Source organism: Urocitellus parryii, chromosome 3 (assembly GCF_045843805.1).
Source record: "Urocitellus parryii isolate mUroPar1 chromosome 3, mUroPar1.hap1, whole genome shotgun sequence".
NCBI lineage: Eukaryota > Metazoa > Chordata > Mammalia > Rodentia > Sciuridae > Urocitellus > Urocitellus parryii.
This window is the reverse complement of record NC_135533.1, coordinates 205,735,966-205,759,384: the sequence shown is the minus strand read 5'-3', so window position 1 is coordinate 205,759,384 and position 23,419 is coordinate 205,735,966. Positions and strand designations below refer to the sequence as shown.

The 23,419-nt window shown below is 42.1% G+C and overlaps 2 protein-coding genes and 1 pseudogene across 2 annotated transcripts; 2 read left to right on the top strand and 1 right to left on the bottom strand.

Annotated features, from left to right (window-relative positions):
• Positions 1-944: 944 nt before the first annotated feature.
• LOC113183563 (uncharacterized) lies at positions 945-3,873 on the top strand. The gene is given in 6 exon segments (XM_026389886.2): positions 945-1,013; positions 1,190-1,316; positions 1,517-1,574; positions 2,288-2,799; positions 2,962-3,521; positions 3,523-3,873. Coding segments are annotated over 6 exon segments (1,677 nt in total).
• Positions 3,874-6,283: 2,410 nt separating this feature from the next.
• LOC113183562 (protein-L-histidine N-pros-methyltransferase pseudogene) lies at positions 6,284-6,887 on the bottom strand (annotated as a pseudogene).
• A 2,850-nt stretch (positions 6,888-9,737) lies between these two features.
• On the top strand, positions 9,738-17,235 carry LOC113183625 (uncharacterized). Its single transcript, XM_026389978.2, has 4 exons — positions 9,738-9,858; positions 13,457-13,583; positions 13,790-13,850; positions 14,914-17,235. The coding sequence occupies exons 1-4, from the start codon at positions 9,856-9,858 to the stop codon at positions 16,121-16,123; spliced, it is 1,401 nt and encodes a 466-aa protein (XP_026245763.1). The 5' UTR covers positions 9,738-9,855; the 3' UTR covers positions 16,124-17,235.
• Positions 17,236-23,419: the final 6,184 nt, after the last annotated feature.

Below are 23,419 nucleotides of genomic sequence, written 5' to 3'. Positions count from 1 at the left end.
ATTAGCCAAATGATCAGTTTCTTATTCTAATGAGTTTAAATGTTGTTAGACATTAAGTACACCTAGAGGATTTGATAAGCTGTTTTTTTTCCTGTTTTCTTTCCTTTTTTTTTTTTTTCCTTCGGTTTGGGTAATGATTGCTACAGGCCCTAAAGCACTGAGCAATATCCTTACCCTTTGAAAAAAAAATCTATTCATTTCATTTATTTTTAATTATTTAAGACAGGGTCTTGGTAAGTCCAAGTTGCTGGGATTATAAATGTATGCCACTGCAGCAGGCATGAATTGTTTTTGATTGTCCTAGTAAAAGTCTTGTTATTGACATTTTGCAATTTTATACTTTCATTTACCAGTTACATCTTGGTGACAGTGAAATCTTTTTAAGAACATGTACACTTTTCCCCTTATTTTATTCTGCTCTGACATTCTCCAACCAAACCTTTAATGATTACCTATTAGTCTACTGAATTATAATTCATGAGTCTTATTTACTATTTAATTCTGATTGACATACAGAACCTAAGGTACAGGCTTCCAGTTGTGGTCCCTTTGTACAATCCCAAGGATGTACTGGATTCCCTAAATAATGAGTTGTAAAAAGAGGTTTCAAATTCGATCTGACATACCAGTCCACTAGAGATTCATCATCCAGAGTGTGTTTTGAGGACTGATGAGATGGACAACCTCTGTCAAGCATATAGAATATTGAAAACATGTAGAGGACCAACAGCACTTACAGGCTGCATTTTGTTGGGACAACCTGCTTGGGAACCCCAAACCCCTCTTGCAGTTAAGCTGGTGAAGTCCATCCCAACAGTAGTTCCCAGAGAGCAACATAGATCAAAGTTTGTTTCCAAGTATTTCTAAGAATATGCTGTCTCAGGACAGCTACTGTTATTATGTGCAGTACATTTTGGACTTTGATGTGAGAGGTACTGGAGACCATGGTACAAAGAGAAATGGAGAGACCCAGCAGCACAGCCAGTATTCCTGTTCTCCCTGTTTCTCTACCAGTAGGTGCAATTCAGCACCAGAATTGCTATGTGAGCCTGGCTGGAGAGTAAGAGTGTGACACCAGGTGATGGAGTATTGGGAGGACATAATATCATGTGAAATTCTCACACAGTGAATGCAGGTCTCCAGTGCTGTGTGTCTCACCTTCCTCCTGGGAATATCTGGGATGTTTTAGGAGTCAGTGACCTTTGAGGATGTGGCTGTGAACTTCTCCCTGGAGGAGTGGGCTCTGCTGGATCCTTCCCAGAAGATGCTCTTCAGAGATGTGATGCAGGAAACCTTGTGGAACCTGACCACTATAGGTAAGGGTGACATTTTTCCCCTCACTTTGTCAATCAGAGAACTGTTATTACTTGCTTATGAGTTCTGTTCCATGATCTGGAATATGGAAAACCCACATGCTATACTAGCATGGTGACATTATACAACAGATCTACAAGACTCTGATAGTTTTTTCTGTAATGTTGAAATAAGTCATAATGTTTCTGGGTCTGCATTTTAGGAAAACAATGGAAAAATCAGGCCAACGATGATCACTACAGTTCCAAGGGAAATCTAAGGTAATTGAACTCACAAGTGAAGGCAATGTTCCTCACAAATCTGGGAGTAACTTATAAAAAATCATAAAAGGAAGGAAATGATACATGCCAAGGTTCAAATTAATTTAATCTCCATTTTCTTACAACAGTCCATATAGGTTGAGCATGCATAATTGGAATGTTAAAAATCCAAAATGTTCCAGTGCAGGCAGCATCTGGAACAGACTTGATGTCATAAGTGACACTTTCTGGTAGTTTATCGTACACAGACTGTTTTCCATACACAATTTATTAGAAATGTATGAAATTACCTTCAGGTAGGACCCATTTTGAAAATATTTTACTGTGTATATGCAAAGATCACAAATCCAATCTGAGTTTTGTCCCATGCTTTTCACATAAGTAGTGATCAGTTATATTCACAAGTGATAAACATCTTCAGGGTTAATAAAATCTTAACTTGACAGGATTATTTAGAAACCTGAACTTGGTGGTGGTGCATACCTCTAATCCCAACAACTTGGAAGGCTGAGGGAGAAGGATCACAAGTGGAAGGCTAGCCTCAGCACTTGAGTGAGGCTCTGAGCAACTTACTAAGAGGCTGTCTCAAAAAAAATTTTTTTTCAAAGGACTGAGATGTAGCTCAGTAGTAAAGCTTACACAGCACAAAGCCAATTCTTCTGCTAAATTATTAATAAATCAATCCTTAGTAATGTCATTTTCATTCTTTGCAGAATTCAAGTTTTAGAGAGATTCTATGAACAGAAAAAAGATGGTCAATGTGGAGAGGTCCTCAGCCACATCATAGATCCTCTTGAAAATAGGATACATTCTTCTGGAGTAAAACCAAGTGAACATCATGTGTGTGGAGAAGTCACCATTGCTGATCCATTCCTAGTTGTGCCCCTGACAGCTCACACTGGACACAGAGCACATGAGTATCAGGAACATGGAGAGAAGCCATATGAATATAAGGAAGATGGGAAAGCCTTGCATGATCCCCAGCATTTTCAGAAGCATGAAAGAACTCACACAGGAGAGAAACCCAATGTGTGTAAGCACTGTGGAAAAGCCTTGCGTTGTCTCAAATCTCTTAAAAGACATGAAAGAAATCACATAAGTGAGAAACCCCATGTGTGTAAGCACTGTGGAAAAGCCTTTCGTTCTTCCAGCTACATTAAAGTCCATGAACGAATTCACAGTGGAGAGAAACCATACAATTGCCAACAGTGTGGAAAAGCCTATCGTTTTTACTATGACCTTCAAATTCATAAACGAAATCACAGTGGAAAGAAACCCTATGTGTGTAAGCAATGTGGAAAAGGCTTTAGTTCTTCAAGCCGCATGAAAGTACATGAACAAATTCACAACGGAGAGAAATCCTATGTGTGTAAGCAATGTGGGAAAGGCTTTAGTACTTCTAGATACATGAAAAGACATGAACTAATTCACAGTGGAGAGAAACCCTATACATGTAAACAATGTGGGAAAGCTTTTCATTTACATAGATCCCTTCAAATACATGAGATAACACACAATGGACAGAAACCCTATGTATGTAAGCAATGTGGAAAAGGCTTTCTTTCCTCCAGCTCCATTATCAAACATGAACGAAATCACAGTGAACAGAAACCCTATACATGTAATCAGTGTGGGAAAGGTTTTCCATTTCTCAGTTCCCTTCACATGCATGAACTAATTCACAGTGGAGAGAAGCCCTATACCTGTGAACAATGTGGGAAAGCTTTCACTCATTCCTATGCCATCAGAAGACATGAAAAAACTCACACTGGAGAAAAACCCTTCATATGTAAGCAATGTGGAAAAGGCTTTAGTTCTTCCAGCTCCGTTAGAATACATGAACGAATTCACAGTGGAGAGAAGCCCTATGCTTGTGAACAATGTGGAAAAGCCTTTAGTTCTTCCAGCTCTGTTAGAATACATGAGCGAATTCACAGTGGAGAGAAAGAAACCTTATATATGTGAACAATGTGGGAAAGCTTTCAGTCATTCCAATGCAATGAGAAAACATGAAAAAATTCACACTAGAGACAAACCTTACATATGTAAGCAATGTGGAAAAGGCTTTAGTTCTTCCAGCTCTGTTAGAATACATGAGCGAATTCATACTAGAGAGAAAATCTATGCCTCTAAACATTGTGGGAAAGCTTTCATTCACTCCTATTTAGTCAGAAGACATGAAGTAATTCACACTGCAGAAAGACCCTACGTGTGCAAGCAATGTGGCAAGTCCTACAGTGATCCCCATACCCTTAGACAACATCGAAGAATTCACAGTGACATGAAAACATGCATGTGAGCAGTGCGGGAAAGCCTCCAGTTATTCCTCCACCCTTAAAATACATGACAGAATGCACACTGGAGAGAAAGCCTGTGTGTGTGTGTGTATTCATTTTTAAAGTAGATCTCTGCGTTGTGTGTTTCTGATTTGTATTCTTCAAAATAAAGATTGAGGTGAAACACTTGTGCAAGGTTTGTTTAGGCTGTACTATCTGAATTTCCTAGGTAGTGTATTCTTAATCAAATCAAGTAGTGAGCCCTCTAACACTTTGAACCATGTTGGATCAAAAGCAAATTGAATTTTATTTCCTATATGCAATTAGTCTTAGTTTGTATGTTGTTTTTCAATATTTGTGGCTAACAGGCCACTGAAGAATGAGTCTTTGTTCATTGTTGCCAACATCCTACTGACCTCACATGATGGGTTATGCGTATGTGATGGCATATTTTTCCATCTTATTGCTGCATCATAATTACACATAATGGTGAAATTCATTTTTACATATTTGTACATGCCCATGATATGGCAGTAGATATATATTTTCAAATCAGATTTCTGTGCATACATTGTTAGTGTTTGTTAAATGTTTCAAACAAATTATAGATTAACACATATTAGCTTTTTGTTTTAAAAATTTTTATTGGAAACACTGAAAATATTGTGATGAGTACATGTTTTTGTAATACAGATTAGCAACTGAGAAGAATAAAATTCTTTTTCAGTGGGATAGCGATTCTCTGTAATTGGAAATTCACGCTAGACTTCCCTATCAAATTAATTACAGTTATCATCTCTACAACATTTTTAAAAAATATTTATTTTTTAGGTGTAGATAGACACAACACAATGCCTTTATTTTTATGTGGTGCTGAGGATCGAACCCAGGTCCCGCCCGCGCTAGGCGAGTGCTCTACCGCTGAGCCACAATCCCAGCCCACATTTCTTTTTTTTATATTTATTTTTTAATTTTAGACATATCTTTATTTCATTTATTTGTTTTTATGTGGTACTGAGTATGGAACCCAGGGCCTCGAACATGCTAAGCGAGCACTCTGCTGCTGAGCCACGACCCCAGCCCTCTACAACATTTCTTACAGCTAAGTCTAAGAAAATCAAATTGCTGTGTCAGGCCTGCAGACTAGTTCAGGACTCAAAGAGACCTTTTCCTTTCTTTTACAGTTCTGGGCATTGAACCCAGAGCCTCACACTTTCTAAGTAAGTGCTCTACTGTTGTGCTGTATCTCCAGCTCCATTTATTTTATTTTGATAAAGAGTCTAAGTTGGTTTAAGTACAAGGACAATGAAATATGAGGAACGATAGCACATGAATACATAAAGAGCCGAATTTCCAGATTTCCCTCTTTCCATGCTTAGTACATCCTGTGCCTTTGTTTCCTCTGCAAGAATGCTGTTCTAACACTGCTTGGGGTGGTTGTGGTGGTACACACCTGTAATCCCAGCAACTCAGGATGCTGAGGCAGTAGGATCCCAAGTTCAGGGTCAGTCTCAGCAACTTATAAGGCCCTAAGTAACTTAGTGAGATTCTGTCTAAAAAGAATCTCAATGGTAAAGTGTCTCTGGGTTCTATCCCCAGTGCCAAAAGAAGAAGAAAAAAGAAAACCTGCCTGGGAATCTCTTTGTCCTTCAAAATCGTCTAGGGAAAATGCCACTTCTTCTGTGATCCTTGTCAGTTTCACGATCTTGTGCTTTATATTCTTTTTCTTTATCTCCAAAAAAAAAGTTTATTAGCATGATTAAATGCCGGAGTCTGGCTGGGCACAAAATCACGAGCCACTCACAGCCTTGTAGATTCAAACAGCAATTCTTTATTCTCTCACCTGCACTCTACACGCACGTTCTGGGAAAATCCACACCCTCCACCGGGCTCTGCATATCGAGAGAACTCAACGGGAACTCAAGGAGCAGGCGCTGGGTAGGCTGACAAGGAAATTGCCATGCGTCATTCCTACTTGGCTATGGCTCTCAGCAATTAAAAACATTTTCTTGAATAACAGTTTCTAAACATGAAAGAATATCAGTGGCTATACCTTACAAGTAATATTTGGAATTCAATGGACAACTTTATTACCAGTCTTCATTTTATTAAAAACAATCCATTTATTGGCTCCATGAAGTCATGACTATTGCTTTGTCTGGGAGTGAGTCCCAACTGCAATTAAGTATAAAAGATATCTTCCATCATAACTGGTGTGTGACCTGCATTGAAGAACAGCTCTGAGTAAAGAGTTGATAAAAATCCAGAGTTGGGTTTTTGTTGTTTAAAAACATTCGTTTTACACACTACAAAGAAATAATTAGTATTTTGGCTTTTTAAATTCCTACATACTGTTTAGAATGGCTTTCCCCAAAGGTCCTCCCATCACATAACTGTGAACCCTCTTCTGAAGGATAGATCCTGGGACAGATTCTACAGACTCTGGCCTCCACCAGTCTGTACTGGTTTGAGAACTAAGTAGTCATCCAGAACATAGTAGTTATACATGTCACCTTTGCACAGGTATGGCAGTCTGGTGAAAGCTTCGTTAACAAAACCAGCTTTTCTGAACACCTCAGGCAGGCTATTCACTTGTTTTTTCCAATTCTGTCCCTTGATTTCCAAAATTTTTGATGGTTTCTCCCACTTGCCACCATTTTCCACATAGGGATGAAAAGGAAGGACAAGGGCAAGAATGACTCTGCCTCTAGTTGGCTCCAAGACACTTCTGATACCTTCTAACAAAGTCAGGGGCTGATCACAGCAGTCCAGCAATTCCAGCAGCTGGTGACATCATACTGAAACCCCCTGTTCATTGATTGATTCATTCATTGATTCCAAGCACTCTGTATTTCTTCTCCTGAAGTTGCCATATCATAGTTCCAGGGAGTTCAGTGGCATAGATTTCTTCAAAATGAGGGCTCATGATTTCTGTGACTTCTCCATCTCCAGCGCCTAAATCAAGAAGTCTGTGGGTTTTCCAGTCTGGATTAATTTTAAGCAGTCTCTGAAACTGATCTGGTGAGAATACAAACATTGATCCTCTTCCTAGCAACCCACTGATAGATGTTCCAGATATCAACAGGCTCAAAACGGATGACACAAAAGAATGATATGATTGGATAAATAGCCAGCCCAATTTCTCCATGCTGTTGTTAAATGGAGAGGTGTGAGAGGGGCTTAGGAGGGTGCAACCTGGAGCCAGATAAAACTCTTGAAGGGAAATGTGTTCCTGGCATGCTTAAGATGTAGCTGTGGTGTGGAGTGCATGGCTTAGTGAGGATGGGGTCTGGAGACAGCTTCAAAACTGTAAACAGCACATGTCAGTCCCCAGGCACTGATTACCAGGTTGCACAAGGGAATGAGAGTACATGGGAAATGCTGGAATAGATGCAAAAGGGGCTATACACTTTGATTGATTGGTTCCATGTTTGTTCACATGAAAATAAGTTGGCGGGCATCTTTGCTTTCTCAGAGAAAGTTTATAAATGTGTATGAAGTATCTTAGTGTTCTCCTTGCCTCCTAAGGATTCCAAGCTGAGGTCAGACTTTAGCCTGCCAAGGGAGAGCAGTAAAGTTCCCCTTAGTGCCACTGGGTAGCTGCCTTCCACTATTCCTGACCAATCTCCTGGTGCTCAGTATGAAATACACTGTATTTTGAAGCACCTTCCCTTCTCCATGTTAGGGGAGATACACATGCTAGCCCCAGGAAGTGCCAGCTCCTTTTGATGTGATAAGGATGGTTCCTGGATACAAAGGAGTCACAACCCAACCCGTGAAATTCTTTTGGACTTTAATGACTATGAAGGGAAACCTGTGAACTTTTGTCCTAATGCACACTTCCTCTTTTTAAAAGCTTTCCTCCTCTCAGAGCTTTTGGGAGATGAAACTTTCAAAACAATGAAGAGCCTTTCATTTTCCTTCAAAGCTGACTTTTCATACCAATTTGACTCTGAATTTTTCTGGAACAGAGAGCATTATGTCCAAGTCTCTTTTCTTCCCAGGTAGGATCTTGTACTGTTATGCTCTAGTTCGGGACCCCCAGGTGACCACCAGAGACCAAGATCGATGTAAGCAGCAAAGAGACGTTTATTGAGAGCTAGCTAGGTCCTCCGCGCACACAGCAACAGGTGATGCTGAGAGGCCCCTGAGCCCAGGGTTTGCAGCAGTTTTATACACTCTTTGGGGAGGGCAGGGACCCCACATATAGCATAGCATCTCTTAGCAAATCATCACACACTGCGGAAAAATCATAAAACTCTAAAACATGATTAGCACCTTCACTGGCGGGAACAAGTTGGGTAAGGGTGATTGGTTAGTACAAGAGGGGGATTCGTTTGAACTGATTGGTTTAAGCCACGAGGGGTGTTCGTGCTGAACTTCATGGTTTCCCAACATGTTGTCAACCACCATAAACTACTGGGAGGGTCATCTGGCATCCCAGGTGTTTTCCCTGTCTCATGCTGATTGGTGGTTGCTAGGGGGTTGCTATGGGTTCTTACCTAGCCTGACTGAGTCAGGGACACCTGGCGCCACTGATCTCTCTTGTTATTTGTAGATAAACAACTCAACAGGGTGGGTATATGCCTAGGAGTGCTCTGTGGATTTTTCCAAGGACAAAGGTCACGCCCCCTTCCTTGGACAGGCTTTGCTCTGAGGTAGAGGCTGGTTTCTCAAAAATGGAGTCACATCAGTTTCTCAGTACCACCCAATAACTAGAACAGCTGCAGAATTAGTGTCAACAGTGAGCAGCTGCAGAGCACTGGAAAGCAGGAGACCCACATGCAGATGAATTTGGGGATACTGTCCTTTTAGAGATTGGTAAGTCTGGTTGTTAGGCAGCTGTTTTATGAAGAATGTTTTGGTTTGGGGATGCTGTAGAGGATTGCTGTACTCAACCTGTAATTTCTACATATAAAGTAAAATCTGTGCAAGTCAGGCTTAGAGAAAGACTCATTTAGGTAGTCTCCCAGAGACAGAGTTTATGAATTTGACATCTTGCTGGCACCAGGTGATAGCTCCTGTCTGGTGAATATCAAGGTGTTGAAGTACAAAGGTTTCCATACTGGCAATAGGAGATATCAGGACATTAAATTCCCAGAGTTTAATCCTTAGGTGTACCTTCCTCAACACCAAGTGGTGTTCCATTATGGCTCTGAAATATGGGGATATGTTTAACTTTATGAGTTCAGGTTCTCCTTGTGACCCCAGACAAAGCAGTGTTCTTGCCTGAGGCACTCCAAATGTTTCCTTCACTTCCATCTTGATTTCTTCGCAGAATATTGCTGCCATATGGTTCCAGGACACTCCTCACCTGCCCCCCTCCCGTTTAATGATGCTATTCTCTTATTGGCATCTTATTTTCTTCGCTGAAAATAGGAGTGAGAAAGCCTTGACCATGAAGTCAGTTGTCTTATCCCAGGGTCCTCTGGTGTGACAACAGGCCCTTCCTTCGGTTCCAGGAAGGCCTGTCCTGGCCTGTCCTAGGCACCCCTGCTTCTTGAGAACAGGGTTGTCTGCATGGGACACTGAGTTTGGAATCCCCTGAGCACACCTGTGGCCCCATTTCCAGGAGGAACAAGAAGGGCCCACTGAAGAAGCAGCCAGAGCCGCCGTGGAAAGCCAGGAGCAAGTTGTGCTTCTGCGCACCGTCTTGGGGCTGCTGCTGGTCGCGGCCTGGGAGAAGTGTGGCCTGGGGAGAGCTCTGGTTGGAACTCACAGACGTTCCAGGCAGAGAGGGAACGGGATCGCGGCTCGGTTCAGGCGGCGCGCTCGGGGCGGGTCTTTGACTGACAGCCCACCGGGGGCGGGGCGGGGCTGCAGAGCGGTCCAATCAGGAGCGCCGGCGGGAGGCGGGTCCGCTCCGAACCGCGGGACCTTCCGTTCTGGCTCCGCCATCTTTGGGACCCTGCGGGGTCCCGAGGTTGCTCTTCCTGTTTGGCCTTGTGACCTCCTTTGACTTCGGCAGCCGTGAGGTGGACAGCAGGACACCCAGAAGCAGGGAGATGGTGAGTGTGCGGGGCCCAGGCGTCCCGGACGTGGGCACAGGGCCTGGCTCTGACGGGGGCCCAGCGAAACCCGCTCCGCTCCGTAGGTGCCTGGCACCGCGCTCCGCCCTCGGTCCCCTGGTCCCTTCTGTCCCGTGGGGCGGGTCCGGCCGCGGGGACCTGCGCGGCACCTTTACCTGGTCCGAGCCCTGTGCGCGGCGCAGGCCGGTCTCCCCAGGCTGTGCGGGGACGGCGGGGGTCGGGGACCCGGCGGGGACCCCCACGTCTCTGGGACTCCCCACGTTCTCAGCTCGGTGGCGAGGGTGTCCCGCGGACTGGCTGGGAGGGGAGTGCTCCCCGTGTCATTGTTATAGACGGTTCCAGACGTTGTTTTTTAAAGGGAAACGCTGACTGAAGTTGACAAAAAGTTAGTCCGTCCACAGGCAGCTGGGAGAGGTCCGGGAACGGGAGGAGGAGGAGGGGACTGGGAAATCCAGCTGCTGACCCCAGCTCGTCCTGGCCTCCGGGACAGCGCCTTAACTACCCCTAGCCATCAGCCGCACAATCTCTGAAGCACCTGAGGCAACAAACCCCAGCCCTCCTTATGTAAAGAAAGGCTTGAAAACTACTCTCCCCAGTTTTGTCCAAAGAAGACAAAATAGAAATGATTGCCCTCTTTCTAAATCCTATATTTACATGTCATCCCACCAGATTCCTATAGGGACAGATCAAGCCCATAAAAACCCCTGGAAGACAGGCCAGCCTTTTTTGCTTTACATAAATCTTGCTACTCTCCGATTGTCCGTGGATTTCATTCTTTGAACTCGGGAGACACAGAATCCACCTGACACTACTCCCCTTGTGACGGTGGGACATGACTTCATTTGAAAGGAGTTTGCAGTAGGGAAAACCAACTGTAAGATGGTAAGCGTCTTAAGGGTTAGGAAGAAAAGAACCTTGAGAAGCCTGTGGGAGTAGAAACCAGGTGGGCGAGGAAGGGAGGGTGGAGGGTTGCTTCTAGAAGCAACCTTTTCCCCTCAGGTTCCCCTGTTCTTTGGGTGATTATAAAGGAGAGATTTTGTGCTGGGTCAGGTTTATGGTTGGTCAAAGATTTCAGGCCTGGAGGAATGAGAAATTTTAGGGAAAGTTTGCTGATTTTTACTGATCACTTGAGCTGATCATTTTTGAGGCAAAAAGTGGGAATTTGGAATCTGTGTGGTCACCTTTGTCATAGGTAACCTAAAGGGAGCATCAGGTTAGTGAAATGAGTAGGACGTTGATTGCACTAGGCTGCTGGAGTTTGTTAATCACCACTGATTTCTAGGATTACATGAAATTGAACCTTTGCAACTACATAGTTGGTCTTGTTATAGTATAATTTCTGACAGAGGCGGTCTGGAAGATACCTTTGAGTTCTTCCTGCTGGAGAAAAGTTTTATGTGTTTTAGGGTTTATGAATTCCACAGTTTATTTGGATGTATGGTCGAATTTTTTTAAAAAATTGGTCTTTGTCCATAATTCTGGCACAGAGAACCTAAAACCCTTGGAATTTCGTGAGCAGTAGGAGAATCTCTGGGTGCTTATCCTCAACCTCTTTTAGGCAGTACTTGAATTTGTGCCCAGGAGTTGACTCAGGCTACCATCCCTCTATCAGTTCAAAATAGAGACTGTTGATCACACAAAGCAAACACCTGCTTTGTATTCACATCTGCAGGGCGGGTCAGTGTGCTGGGACTGACGCCTGAACTTGCAGGGACTCTAAGTCTACGTGGTATAAGAATTGTTTGACACCCAGTTGGTACTGAAAAATTGGGTGGTGTTCAGCAAACACCACAGATTTAGTGTCAGATAATTTCAGAAAAAGATACTACAGATCACAACCTTCAAATGACTCTGGATAAGTGCTCACTAGAATTGAGCCTGTGCACAAGGGATCCTTTCCATAGTGGGAAGAGTGGAAAGTCAGGTGTGTGGAGGTCCCAGGATTTAGTTTTCTGGCTATTCAGATTTCTCTTCCTCATTTCCTGCCTGTGAACACCTGGGCTGCATCTGCAAAGTGACAGTGTTCTGTAAGTTTAGGGATGTGTTTGACCTCTGAGTAAAGATCTCCTTGGGAACTGTGGGTGAAGCAGTTTACTTCCCTGAGCTGCTTCTCTTTTTTTTCGTTTGTAGATTCTTGTTTCTACAAAATAGCTTTGGAGCTGGGTGTGTTGGTGCATGCCTGCAACCCAAGCAACTCAGGAGGCTGAAGCCAGAAGATCACAAGTCTAGGCCAGTCTCAATATTTTAAAAAAAGGGAGGGGGGCTGGGAACATAGCTGAAGGTAGCATGCCACGGGTTCAATCCCCAGTCCTGCAAAAACAGAACAAAGCAGTGAGTTGGGTGTGGGGGCACACCTTAATCCCAGCAGCTCTGAACACTTAACCGCTGAGCCACATCCCCAGCCCTTTTTTGTATTTTATTTAGGGTCTGGATCTCACTGATTTGCTTAGGGCCTTGATAAGTTGCTGAGGCTGACTTTGAACTCATATCCACCAGCCTCAGCCTCCTGAGCCACTGGGTTTACAGGCTGGCATAATACAATGTTACTTACTATAACTACATTATTTAATAGAGGTTGTGAAATAATTTATCCTATTTAATTAAATTTTATAATCTTGAACAATATTTCCCCCAATTTCCCCACTCTCTATGTTTATCTATGTAATAGTTGTTCTTGGAGAGAACACAAAGTTGAGTCTTCCTTTTATCTCTACGCAGCCTTCCAAGTGATGTATGCAGATTATTTACATTAAAAATGATTTGATAATATTTGGATGAATAAGTACCATATTTGTAACGTTTTTGTTGTTCTGGGTTTTTGTATAAGCTTCCCATCTTTTCTGGCTTGTCATTTTAGTTGTATATTTGATATGTGTGAGAGGTGACATTGTGCTCTTTCCCTATTCATGAATTTTATTTAGTATTTGTTTAAGTTTGGTCTGTGAAAAAAAAGTGCAAGCTTGCAAATATTGTCTCTTAGTGTAGTAGGAGAGGATGTGCTCCATTCCCAAAGAAACAAGTTGTGACAAGTGACATTAAATTGTGTCTGTCAGAGCAGCTCATTAGAGATTCATTATCCAGAGTGTATTTTGGGGGCTGATGACCATTCAGAATATTGTAAACATTCAGGGAGACCAACAGGTTATGAACTAAGAGCACAATCGTTGGAAACCCTAAGCCCCTCTCTCCAGTTAGGCTGGTGAGGTTCATCCAGGAGCAGTTCTGAGAACCAGAGTAAGTTAGATTTGTCTCAAAACAGGTGGTACTTACTGTCTTGGGTGCACTCAATATTAAGACTTTGTTCTGAGAGGCGTTACAAACCCTACTGCACAGCAAGATGTTGGTGTGACCCAGGAGCACCATGTGTGTTACTGTTCTGCTGTTGTGTAAACAGTTCCAGACTAGCATCAGAACTGCTGTAAGAGGATGTGAGTGTGAACGGGACATTCAAGGTGATGACAAAACATGGAGTGAGTGTGGAGGCACACAGCATCGTGTTGGCTTTTAATGAAATGATTTCCCATCTCTGGCACTGAGTCTTACTCTTCCTCTTGGAAATATATGTGGGATAATTTAGGAGTCGGTGACCTTTGAGGATGTGGCTGTGAACTTCACCCTGGATGAGTGGGCTTTGCTGGATCTTTCCCAGAAGAAGCTCTACAAAGAAGTGATGTTGGAAACCTTTAGGAGCCTGGCCTTTCTAGGTAAGAATGACATCATTTCCCTTATTTATTTTATCAAGAAATAAAGTTTCTTCCTCATAATGTTTCCTCTATACATGAAATATGGAAAGGGAATGTTTGGTGATTATACCAAGCATGGTCACGAAACACCAGGAACCTAGCTAGAATGCAGTAATTTTTCTATATTGTTTAATTATTCATACTGATTTTCTGGGTCTGCATTTTAGGAAAAGGAAGCGACAACCAGACCAAGGAAGGTGTGTACAAAAATCTAAGCAGAAATCTAAGGTAATCTATACTCAAAGGAGAAAGCCATGTCACTCAAGAATTTTGGGATGACAGGACATTTTTAAAACAAGCAAACAATGCAAATAAACCCAGCTTCAAGTTGATCTGATCTAAGGAAATTTTCTCTAAACTTGAAAAGATTAATGACCTTAATCAGAATATCAGAAATCCAAAGTGTTCCAAAAATGAAAACATCTTGATCACTAATATAATGTCTTATGTGGCACTTTTCTGGTGACTACACACAGAGAGACTGTTCAGTGCACAAAATTATCAAAAATGTAATTTAAAAAATTTAGGGTTTGGAAATAAGGTGTTTATGATACAAAATTGAGTTTTGTGTTTAGACTAACACCCAGGCTATCTCATTATATATATGAAAATATTTCAAAATCCAAATGCTTTTGATCCCTATCCTCTCACATAGGAGTATTCAACTGTACTTAAATTGAATATACTATCGTATATCACATTGTACATATAATACTATATTCAGTATTTGTCAAATAGTGTAGTTGGAAACAATATTAATACTTTGATAATAGTATCATTTTTTTGCCAGGCATAGTGATAATTCCAGCTACTTAGGGGAATGAGATGGGATGATCACAAATTTGAGGGCAGCCTCAGCAATTTAGTGAAGCCCTCAGCAACTTAGACTGTGTCTCAAAATAAGAAATAAAAAAGTCTGGGGATGTAGCTCAGTGATAAAGAGCTCCTGGGTTCAATCCATAGTATCCAAAGCAAAACAAACACAGAAACACTGTCTTGATAATATCTGTCTTTGATCCATCCTGCAGAGCATAAAATCATTTCATGTTCAAATATTCATACAAGCCATAAAACCAGTGTTTCTCTTTGTAAGTCATTAAGAATTAAAACCTTGGGGCTGGGATTGTGGCTCAGAAGTAGAGCGCTCACCTAGCGCGGGCAGGACCCGGGTTCGAGCCTCAGTACCACATAAAAATAAAGGCATTGTGTTGTGTCCATCTACACCTAAAAAAAAATATATTAAAAAAAAAAGGATTAAAACCTTAATAATATGCTTCTCATTTTTTTCCAGAAGTCAAGTGTTAAGGAGACTTAGTGAATGTAAAGAAGGTAGTGGATATGAAGAAATCTTGAGTCAAACTCCAGACTGTATTGAGAACAGTGCAGCTCTTTCTAAAGTAAAACCAAGTGAAAACTATGAATGTGGAGAAGTCCTTATTGGTGATTCATCACAAAATGTGCTCCTCAGATCTCATGCTGAACACAAACCATATGAGTATCAGGAACATGGAGAGAAACAGTACAGGTGTCAGAATCCTGGCAAAGCCATCAGTTATCATCAGAAACATGGAACGTCCCACATTGTAGAACATAAGCAACATGGGAGGATCTTAACTCGTTCTAGTTCTCTTCGAATACGTGAAAAAATCCAAAATGAAGAAAAAGAATATGCATCTATGCAATGTGGTAAATCCTTCACTGATCACAGTAGCCCTCCACACCATGAAGGGATTCGTGGTAGCAGAAAACTCTATGGATGCAAGCAATGTGGGAAAGGCTTCAGTTGTTTCAGGAGCTTTGAAAGACATGAGCAAGCTCATAGTGGAAAGAAACCCTATGTATGTAAGCAATGTGGAGAAGCCTTCTTTTCTTTAAAATACTTGCGAAGACATGAACAAACTCACTGGAGACAGAAAGTTTATGTGTGTAAACAGTGTGGGAAAACCTTTAATATTTCTAGTTCCTTTCAAAATCATAAAAGATTTCACACTAGAGAGAAACCCTCAGTAGGCAAGGAGTATGGAGAAGCCTTAAGTTCTTCCTGTTGCACTGAAGTTCATGAAGGAGCATACAACGGAGACAAGCCCTATGTGTGCAAGGAATGTGGGAAAGAATTTCGTCAATCCAATCATATTCTTACACATCAAAGAACTCACACCGGAGAGAAGCCATATGTATGTAAGGATTGTGGGAAATCCTTCAATGACCCTAGTTCCTGTCGCAGACATAAAAGAACACACACTGGAGAGAAACCATATGTATGTAAGGAATGTGGGAGAGCCTTCAGTGACCCTAGTTCCTGTCTCAGACATAAAAGAACTCATAGTGGAGAGAAACCCTATGTCTGTAAGGATTGTGGGAAAGCTTTTGCTACTTCTAGTTCCTGTCACAGACATAAAAGGACTCACACTGGAGAGAGGCCATATGGATGTGAATATTGTGGCAAAGCATTCAGGACCTTCAGTTACCTTAAAATTCATAAAAGAATTCACACTGGATAGAAACACTGTGAACGGTGGGAAAACATGCACTTGTCTCAGTTCCCTTCAACAGCATAAAAGAATTCATACCTCAGAGAAACCCTATGAATGGATGCAGTACAGAAGAGCCTTTAGTCGTTCCAGTTCCTTTTAATACCATGCAAGCACTCACACTAGACAAACCCTATATTTATAAGCAGTGTGGAAAGTTTTAGTTTGAAGTTCCTTTTGAAACCATGGAGGAACTCACATTGGAGAGAAGCCCTCTGTTTTTATGCAACATGGGAAGGCCTTCAGTTTTTCCTTTTCCCTTCAAATCATCAAAGAACCCTATATATGTATGAATATGGAGAACCCTTCAGTCAATCCAGTCATGTTCTCAGACATCAAAGAACTCACACTGGAAAGAAACACTCTCTGTGTAGGGAATATGAAGTCAGGCATGCCTATAATTCCAGTGACTTGGGAGGCTGAGGCAGGAGGATCACTAGTTCAGAGCCAGCCTCAGCAATTTAGCAAGGCCCTAAGCAACTTAGCAAGACCCCGTTTCAAAAGAAAAAATCAAAAGGGCTGGGAATGTGGCTCAGTGGTAATGTGCCCCTGGATTCGACCCACAGCACCCCCCAAAAAAAAGAAGAAAGAAAGAAAGAAAAAAATGAAAAAGCCTTTATTTCTTCCAGTTAAACATTCATTGGAAAGTAACCCTGACTAAGGAATGTGGAAAGACTTCATTAGCACGTGAACTTTCTGTCAATCATGAGAGTGGACACTGGAGAGAACTTGTATTAATGGATAGCATATGGGAATGCCTTCGGTCATCTTGGTTCAGTATGCACATATAAATGAACATGGAATGGAGAGAAACCTGGAATAGAAAAGATGTATAGAAGCCTTCAGTAGACTCATACATGTATAAGTATTTGCACTGAATCAAAAGCTTGTGCATGTGAAAAATATAAGAAATTTGTCATTTATAAAAAATGTTTTTAAAATCTTCTGAAAAGTCCTTATTACTGAAATCTATAGGATTTAATATAGTATTTCATATAAAGATCTTGATGCAAAATAATTTGTTTGGAATACTTGAGAAAATGCACTAACTGAAGGAAATGTGCTAATTATAAATATGTGGGCTCATCAGGTGCTCAGCCTTTCTGATTTATAAGGGTAGGGTTTATTTTCTCGACTGAATGTAAGCTGTGAAGGGTGTGGTCATGTTTTATAAATGTCTCTGCCACCTCAGTTCCAAAGCCTGCTCACTCTGGAGGGATGAGAGTGTATAGCTCTGAACCAGGCGCTGGGACTCTGGTCTGAGTCGTCTCTGCCTCTGCCGACTGCAGCATCCAGGAGTCTATTAACTACCTTTGGCCTCACATGAAATAGAGGTGAGGCTTTGTCCCACCAAACTCTCTTAAACAACAAGGTGAATAAGAAAGCTCTGGGGGTTGTGAGGCTAGATGCAAAATGAGAGGAGTTGATATTGTTCTGTTTCCATCAGGAGGCGGTGGTTCCATACAGAGTTGGAATGCTCTTAGTGGAAAAGGGGTGACGGTGCAACTTGTGAACTCCAAATGGACATTCAGCCTTTAACCAAAGAGCTACAGCTGTGGGTTAGAACACACAACACACTGTACTCTGGCTAACCAGGAGACTGTGTCTCCTTTAATGAGTGTGGACTTCTCCACGAACCAACTGAGGGTAAGGTAGAAGAGGCCACATTCTGAGTGTCAGTGACTACAGGTGGTTGAGGGTTCCCTTGGGCCCAGGTGATGAGGGCCAACCAACGGTGAGGACCCTGTGCTCCCGCCCTCTTTCTTTGGCTCTAGCTTAGGCTGACACTGACCTGGGTGAAGTTGGCTGCTCTCCACTGCAGAGAGGGTGCTGCCTCTGGAATGGTGAGAGCCAGAGGCTGAGCCGCCCTTTCCACTGTTCCCATGTCTGCTGGGAGCAGCTTCACTGTGGTGTTTCTCCCTGACATGGATCGTGGTGCTGGCATGGGGGAGCCACAGCTGAGTTCCCTAGAGTGGCCACTGCCATGGTGGTGTGACTCTTGTCTAGTGTGTGTGTCTTGGGGATATGACAGGTGAGAGTCAGGCAACCAGAATATCCATGTTGTCCACCAGGAGATCTTGATATCCCAGCTGGAGGCATTGCTGGACATTTTGAAGGTCTATTCATCCTCGTGACCATGTGGACTGTGGGGCTGCCCTTAGCATGGCCATAGGAGACCAGGCTCTAGGGGAGGTTATAGCTGTCATCTCTGAACTCTGTTGTGCCACTATGGCAACAGGAGGCTGCAAAAAACTCAGATTTGACACAGACACTGGCATAGTGCCCATGGCCCTGGGAAACCTGTGTGGCCACGTCACTCCTCAAGAAGAAAATGGGGGCTGGGGATGTGGCTCAAGAGGTAGCGCGCTCGCCTGGCATGTGTGCGGCCCGGGTTCGATCCTCAGCACCACATACAAACAAAGATGTTGTGTCCGCCGAGAACTAAAAAATAAATATTAAAATTTTAAAAAAAAGAAGAAGAAGAAAAGGGTCCTGGTGCCCTGATAAACTGGCCCTGCAGTTTCTTCCCTGGCTCATGCACTGATGAAAGCAGAGGTGCCCCTGAGGGCCTCTGCCTCCGTCTGAGCTGTGTGTCAGGGATCTGATGTGAACAAAGTGGGTTGATTGCAGTGTGACGAGGCAGAGCATTCTGTGTCTTGAAGAGATGGTGATTGGAGCTGCTGAGCTCACCTGAAGGGTAGGGAGTCCTGAATGACTGAGGAAAGGTTTCTTCCAGAGTTCAGCACCCCAGATACTTCACAGACAGCCAAGAACACTGTGGCGGGTGCTCGGGCTTCCATAGGTGAACACATGACTTTGGGGCAGGATCCCAAGCCAGGAGGTGGTTTCCTGTCCGAGGGCCTGACCACATAGCTAGGACCAGCTGTATTCCCAAACACAGAGTTCCTGACTCCCAGGCCTCTGGAAGAATGCCCGCTCTGCCCCAGGCTTTGGAAACCTGAGGCAAATTGTGAAGACCACAGAAGGCCCTGGTCATCCCTGTAGTGTGGCCTACAAGGAGGCTCACTCTTCTTTTTTGTTGTGGTTGGTGGTAGCAGGGGTGGTGTTCCTGGAAATTGGATCCAGGGATGCTTTACCATCCCCAGCCATTTTTAACCGTTTTGTTGTTGTTGTTGTAGATAGGTAAAATATCTTTATTTATTTATTTTTATGTGGTACTAAGGATTGAACCCAGTGCCTCACGTATGGTAGACAAGTGCTCTACCGGTGAGCTACAACCCCAGCCCGTAACCCTTATTTTGAGACAGGGTGTTGCTAAGTTTCTTAGGGCTTCACTAAGTTGCTGAGGCTGGGCTGGCTAGCCTTGAACTTGTGCTCCTCCTGCCATGGCCTCCCAAATCGTTGGGATTACAGACATGAGCCATTGCAACCAATAGCTCTCTCTTTTTTTTTTTAACATTTATTTTTTAGGTGTAGATGGACACAACACAATGGTGTTGAGGATCCAACCCGGGTCCCGCCCGTGCTAGGAAAGCGCTCTACTGCTGAGCCACAATCCCAGCCCCAAGCTCACTCTTAATGTAGATCTCCACACTATGTTTGTCTAATTTTTATTCATGAAAATAAAGTTTGTGGTGACATACTTATGCAAGTTTTATTTAGGTAATAATGGATGAATTTTAAATTCTATGTAGTTTTAAAAAAACTATGGTTAGTAGACCAATGAAAAATTAGTTTTTATTGTTGGGATTTTCCTATTGGTCTCATGTAACAGGTTTTTACCCTTTTATTTATATATATATATATATATATATATATATACATACATACATATATACACATTTGTTGGGGGGGACAAAAGACTTTTTACATCAATTTTGTATTTTTCACTTTTTTTTGGTACCAAAAACTGAACCCCCAGGGATGTTTAACCATTGAGGCACATACTCAGACCTTTTTATTTTGAGACGGGGTCTCACCAAGTTGCTTAGGGCCTCAATAAGTTGCTGAGGCTGGCTTTGAACTTGAGATCCTCCTGGTTCAGTCTCCCAAGCAGCTGAGTGTTTGCCTTCACACCAGCTTATAAATTTTTCACTTTTTGATGTCCAGTTTCCTCGACATGATTTCTATACATGATTTTTAGAGTTTCCTCAGTGTTTCAAACAGCTTATAGATTGAAAAATTTCACCTTTGGGCTGGGGATATGGCTCAGTGGTAGTGCACTTTCCTAGCATGTATGAGGCCTTGGGTTTGATCCACATCTCCACCAAGAAAAGAAAGAAATATTGCCAGGCACGGAGGCGCACACCTGTAATCCCAGTGGCTCTGGAGGCTGAGACAGGAGGGTTGCAAGTTCAAAGCCAGCCATGAAGCAAAAAGCCAGGCATGAAGCAACTCAGTGAGACCCTATCTCTAAATAAAATACAAAATAGGGCTGGGGATGTGGCTCAGTGGTCGAGTGCCCCTGAGTTCAATCCCCAGTACCCAGGAAAAAAAAAATTATTACTTCAAGAGCCTTGCAAAATCAGATGTCTAGATTTGGCCTGCAGACCACAGTTTGATGACTAAGAGACTTTTAGTGAGGCCATGGAAGAGTTAAAAAACAAGTAGCAAAGACCAGGACTATTAGACCTTTTTGTTGATTTACATAGCTTTTTTAATTTCAAATTCCATTTTATTTGACCTTCATGTTGGTGCACCAAAGGTGTCCATTTGCTTGGTGATTGATTAGAATTATTTAGCAGAAATGAAAAGAGAGACCTATGTTTAGAGCTGTGGCTGGGGCTGTAAGTGGTGAAGCACTTGCCTCACATGTGTGAGGTACTGGGTTCAATCCTCAGCACCACATAAAAGTAATTTTTTTTAATATTGTTTAGTTGTTAAACACACATATATTGTGTGTCCATCTACAACTAATATTTTTTAAAAAGAACCTACATTTAGTTATTGCATACCAAAATAAAATTATTTAGTTCCAAGTAAGACCACAGTATTAGAATCAAACATAAGAGAGTTAAACCTTTTTTAAACTATGTAAAGTCCTATTTATATATGAAAAGCCAGTTAAGATGACTCACACTATTGGTTTCACTAAGCCAAAGAGACTTCAGCATCTTTAGGATGTCTTCTAAAATTTATTTTTTTTCTTTTTTGGCTTGTTTCAAATGTATTTTGCTTTTGCTTTTTTAAATTTTATGTGGGGTGCACAAAACCATAAAAATTATGCACATGAATGGGATAATGTAATGTCCCAATGTGTACACACTGTATCATATTAAAATCAGGTTAAAACATGTTCTCCCCTTACAGGTTTTTTATGTTTGTGGTGAAACCTTTCAGTATCCTTACTTCTAGATTTTTGAAATGTACAGTGTGTGATCATTTTCAGTAATTACTAGACTGTGCATACAGCATCCTAAGGCTTCTTGCTCATCTCTGCCTTAGTGCCTGTTGGTCAGTCTCTCCCCATGCCCACTAACATCCCCAGTCTTTGGTGGCCCCCACTTTCGTGTCAACTTCTATGAGACCATCTTTTTTTTTTTAATATTGTTTAGTTGTCAATGGATTTTTATTTTTTTTATTTACGTGTGGTGCTGAGAATCAAATCCAGTGCCTCACACATGCTAAGCAAGCGCTCTACCCCTGAACCCCAGCCCCAGCCCAAGATCAGCTTTTTTAGAATCTATATATGAGTAACATTGTGCAGCACTTGAGTGTGCCTGCCTGTTTCACCCAGTGTCATAATCTCCATTTCAATCCATGTTGTTAGAAATGACAGAATGAATTTCTTTCTTTCTCTTTTTCTATCTTCCTTCTCTCTCCTGTCTTTCCTTCTTTCCCCAGCACCTCCTGCATGCTAAGCAAGTGCTTTACCACTGAACTGTGTCCCCTAACAGATTTCATTCCTTTAATGGCTGAATAGTCTGCCATTGCAAACATGTACCACATGTGCCTTACCACTCATCTGTTGTTTCTATATCTTTGCTGTTGTGACTAGTGCTGTGAGTAATATGGTAGTAGAAATGTCTTCTGAATTCTCATTTCATTTGGATATGGAGGCAGTAGTGGGGTTGCTGGTATATAGGTAGTTCTCTATTTTCAGTTTTTGAAACATCTCCACCCTTTTTCCCATAATGACTTTGCCAATTTACTTTCTTACCAAAAGTTTAGAAAGATCTCAGTTCTCCACATTCTTGCCAGCACCTACTCTCTTGTCTTTTTTGTATTAGCCATTCTTACTAGGGGGACCTGCAGTTCTGTGACGACTGGTAACGTGGAACACTTTTTCATGTACCCTTGGCCACATGTAGGTCAGCTTTTGAGAAATGGCTACTTAGATGTATTGACCACATTTTTATTGGGTTTATTTTTGCCTGTCGAGTTTTGGAGTTCCTTGGGTATTCTTTATCTCATCTCCCTGCCAGGTGTGTGTATTACCAGTATTTTCTCACATTCTCTATGTTGAGTGTTTCATTTGTTGTACAAAGGCTTTTAATTTTAACCAATCCCATTTTTCTATTTTTACCTTCATTTCCTGTGTTTTGGATTCTTTGTCCAAAAAATGCTTGCCCCCTCCAGTGTCCTGAAGCATTTTTCCTTGGATTTTCACTCCACGACACCCCTTCTTTTTTTGTACTGAGAATTGAACTCAGGGGCACTTAGCCACAGAACCATGTCTCCAGCCCTTTTTTGGATTTTATTTAGAGACAGAGCCTCACTGAGTTGCTTGGGGCCTCGCTAAATTGCTGAGGCTGGCTTTGAACTCATGATCCTCCTTCCTCAGCCTCCTGAGCCACTGGGATCACAGACATATGACCCAGCCCATTTTCACGCCTTAGATCCCAGCTCTTAACATTTAAGTCTTTACTCCATTTTGAGTTAATGTTTATAACTGTGAGAAAACGGGGTCTAGCTTCATTTTGAATTGAAAATCCAAATTTTCCCACTAACCTGCGCTGAAAAGACAGCCTATTTCCAGTACAGATTCTCAGCACCTTCCTCATAAATCAGTTGGCTGTTGATTTTCATTGGTCTGTGTGTCTCTGTGCGCCACTGCCGTGCTCTTTTGATTACTATAACTTTCTAGTATGTTTTGAAGTGAGGTAGCATTACTCTTCCTGCTTTGTACTTTTTGCTCAAAATGTCCCTAGCTATTCATGTTATTTCTGGTACCATAAACATATTAAAATTGTTTTTTTCTAGATCTGTGAAAAATGCCATTGATTTTTGATCTGAATAGCATTGAATTTGTAAATCATTTCCAGTAACATGGACTTTTTCTGATCCAAGATGACACAAGATGTC

What these genes read in the sequence shown, in the direction of transcription:
- LOC113183625 (XM_026389978.2), top strand. An exon ending in TAGGAGCCTGGCCTTTCTAG is followed by an intron (nt 13,584 to 13,789) that starts GTAAGAATGACA and finishes TCTGCATTTTAG; the next exon opens with GAAAAGGAAGCGACAACCAG. An exon ending in AATCTAAGCAGAAATCTAAG is followed by an intron (nt 13,851 to 14,913) that starts GTAATCTATACT and finishes ATTTTTTTCCAG; the next exon opens with AAGTCAAGTGTTAAGGAGAC.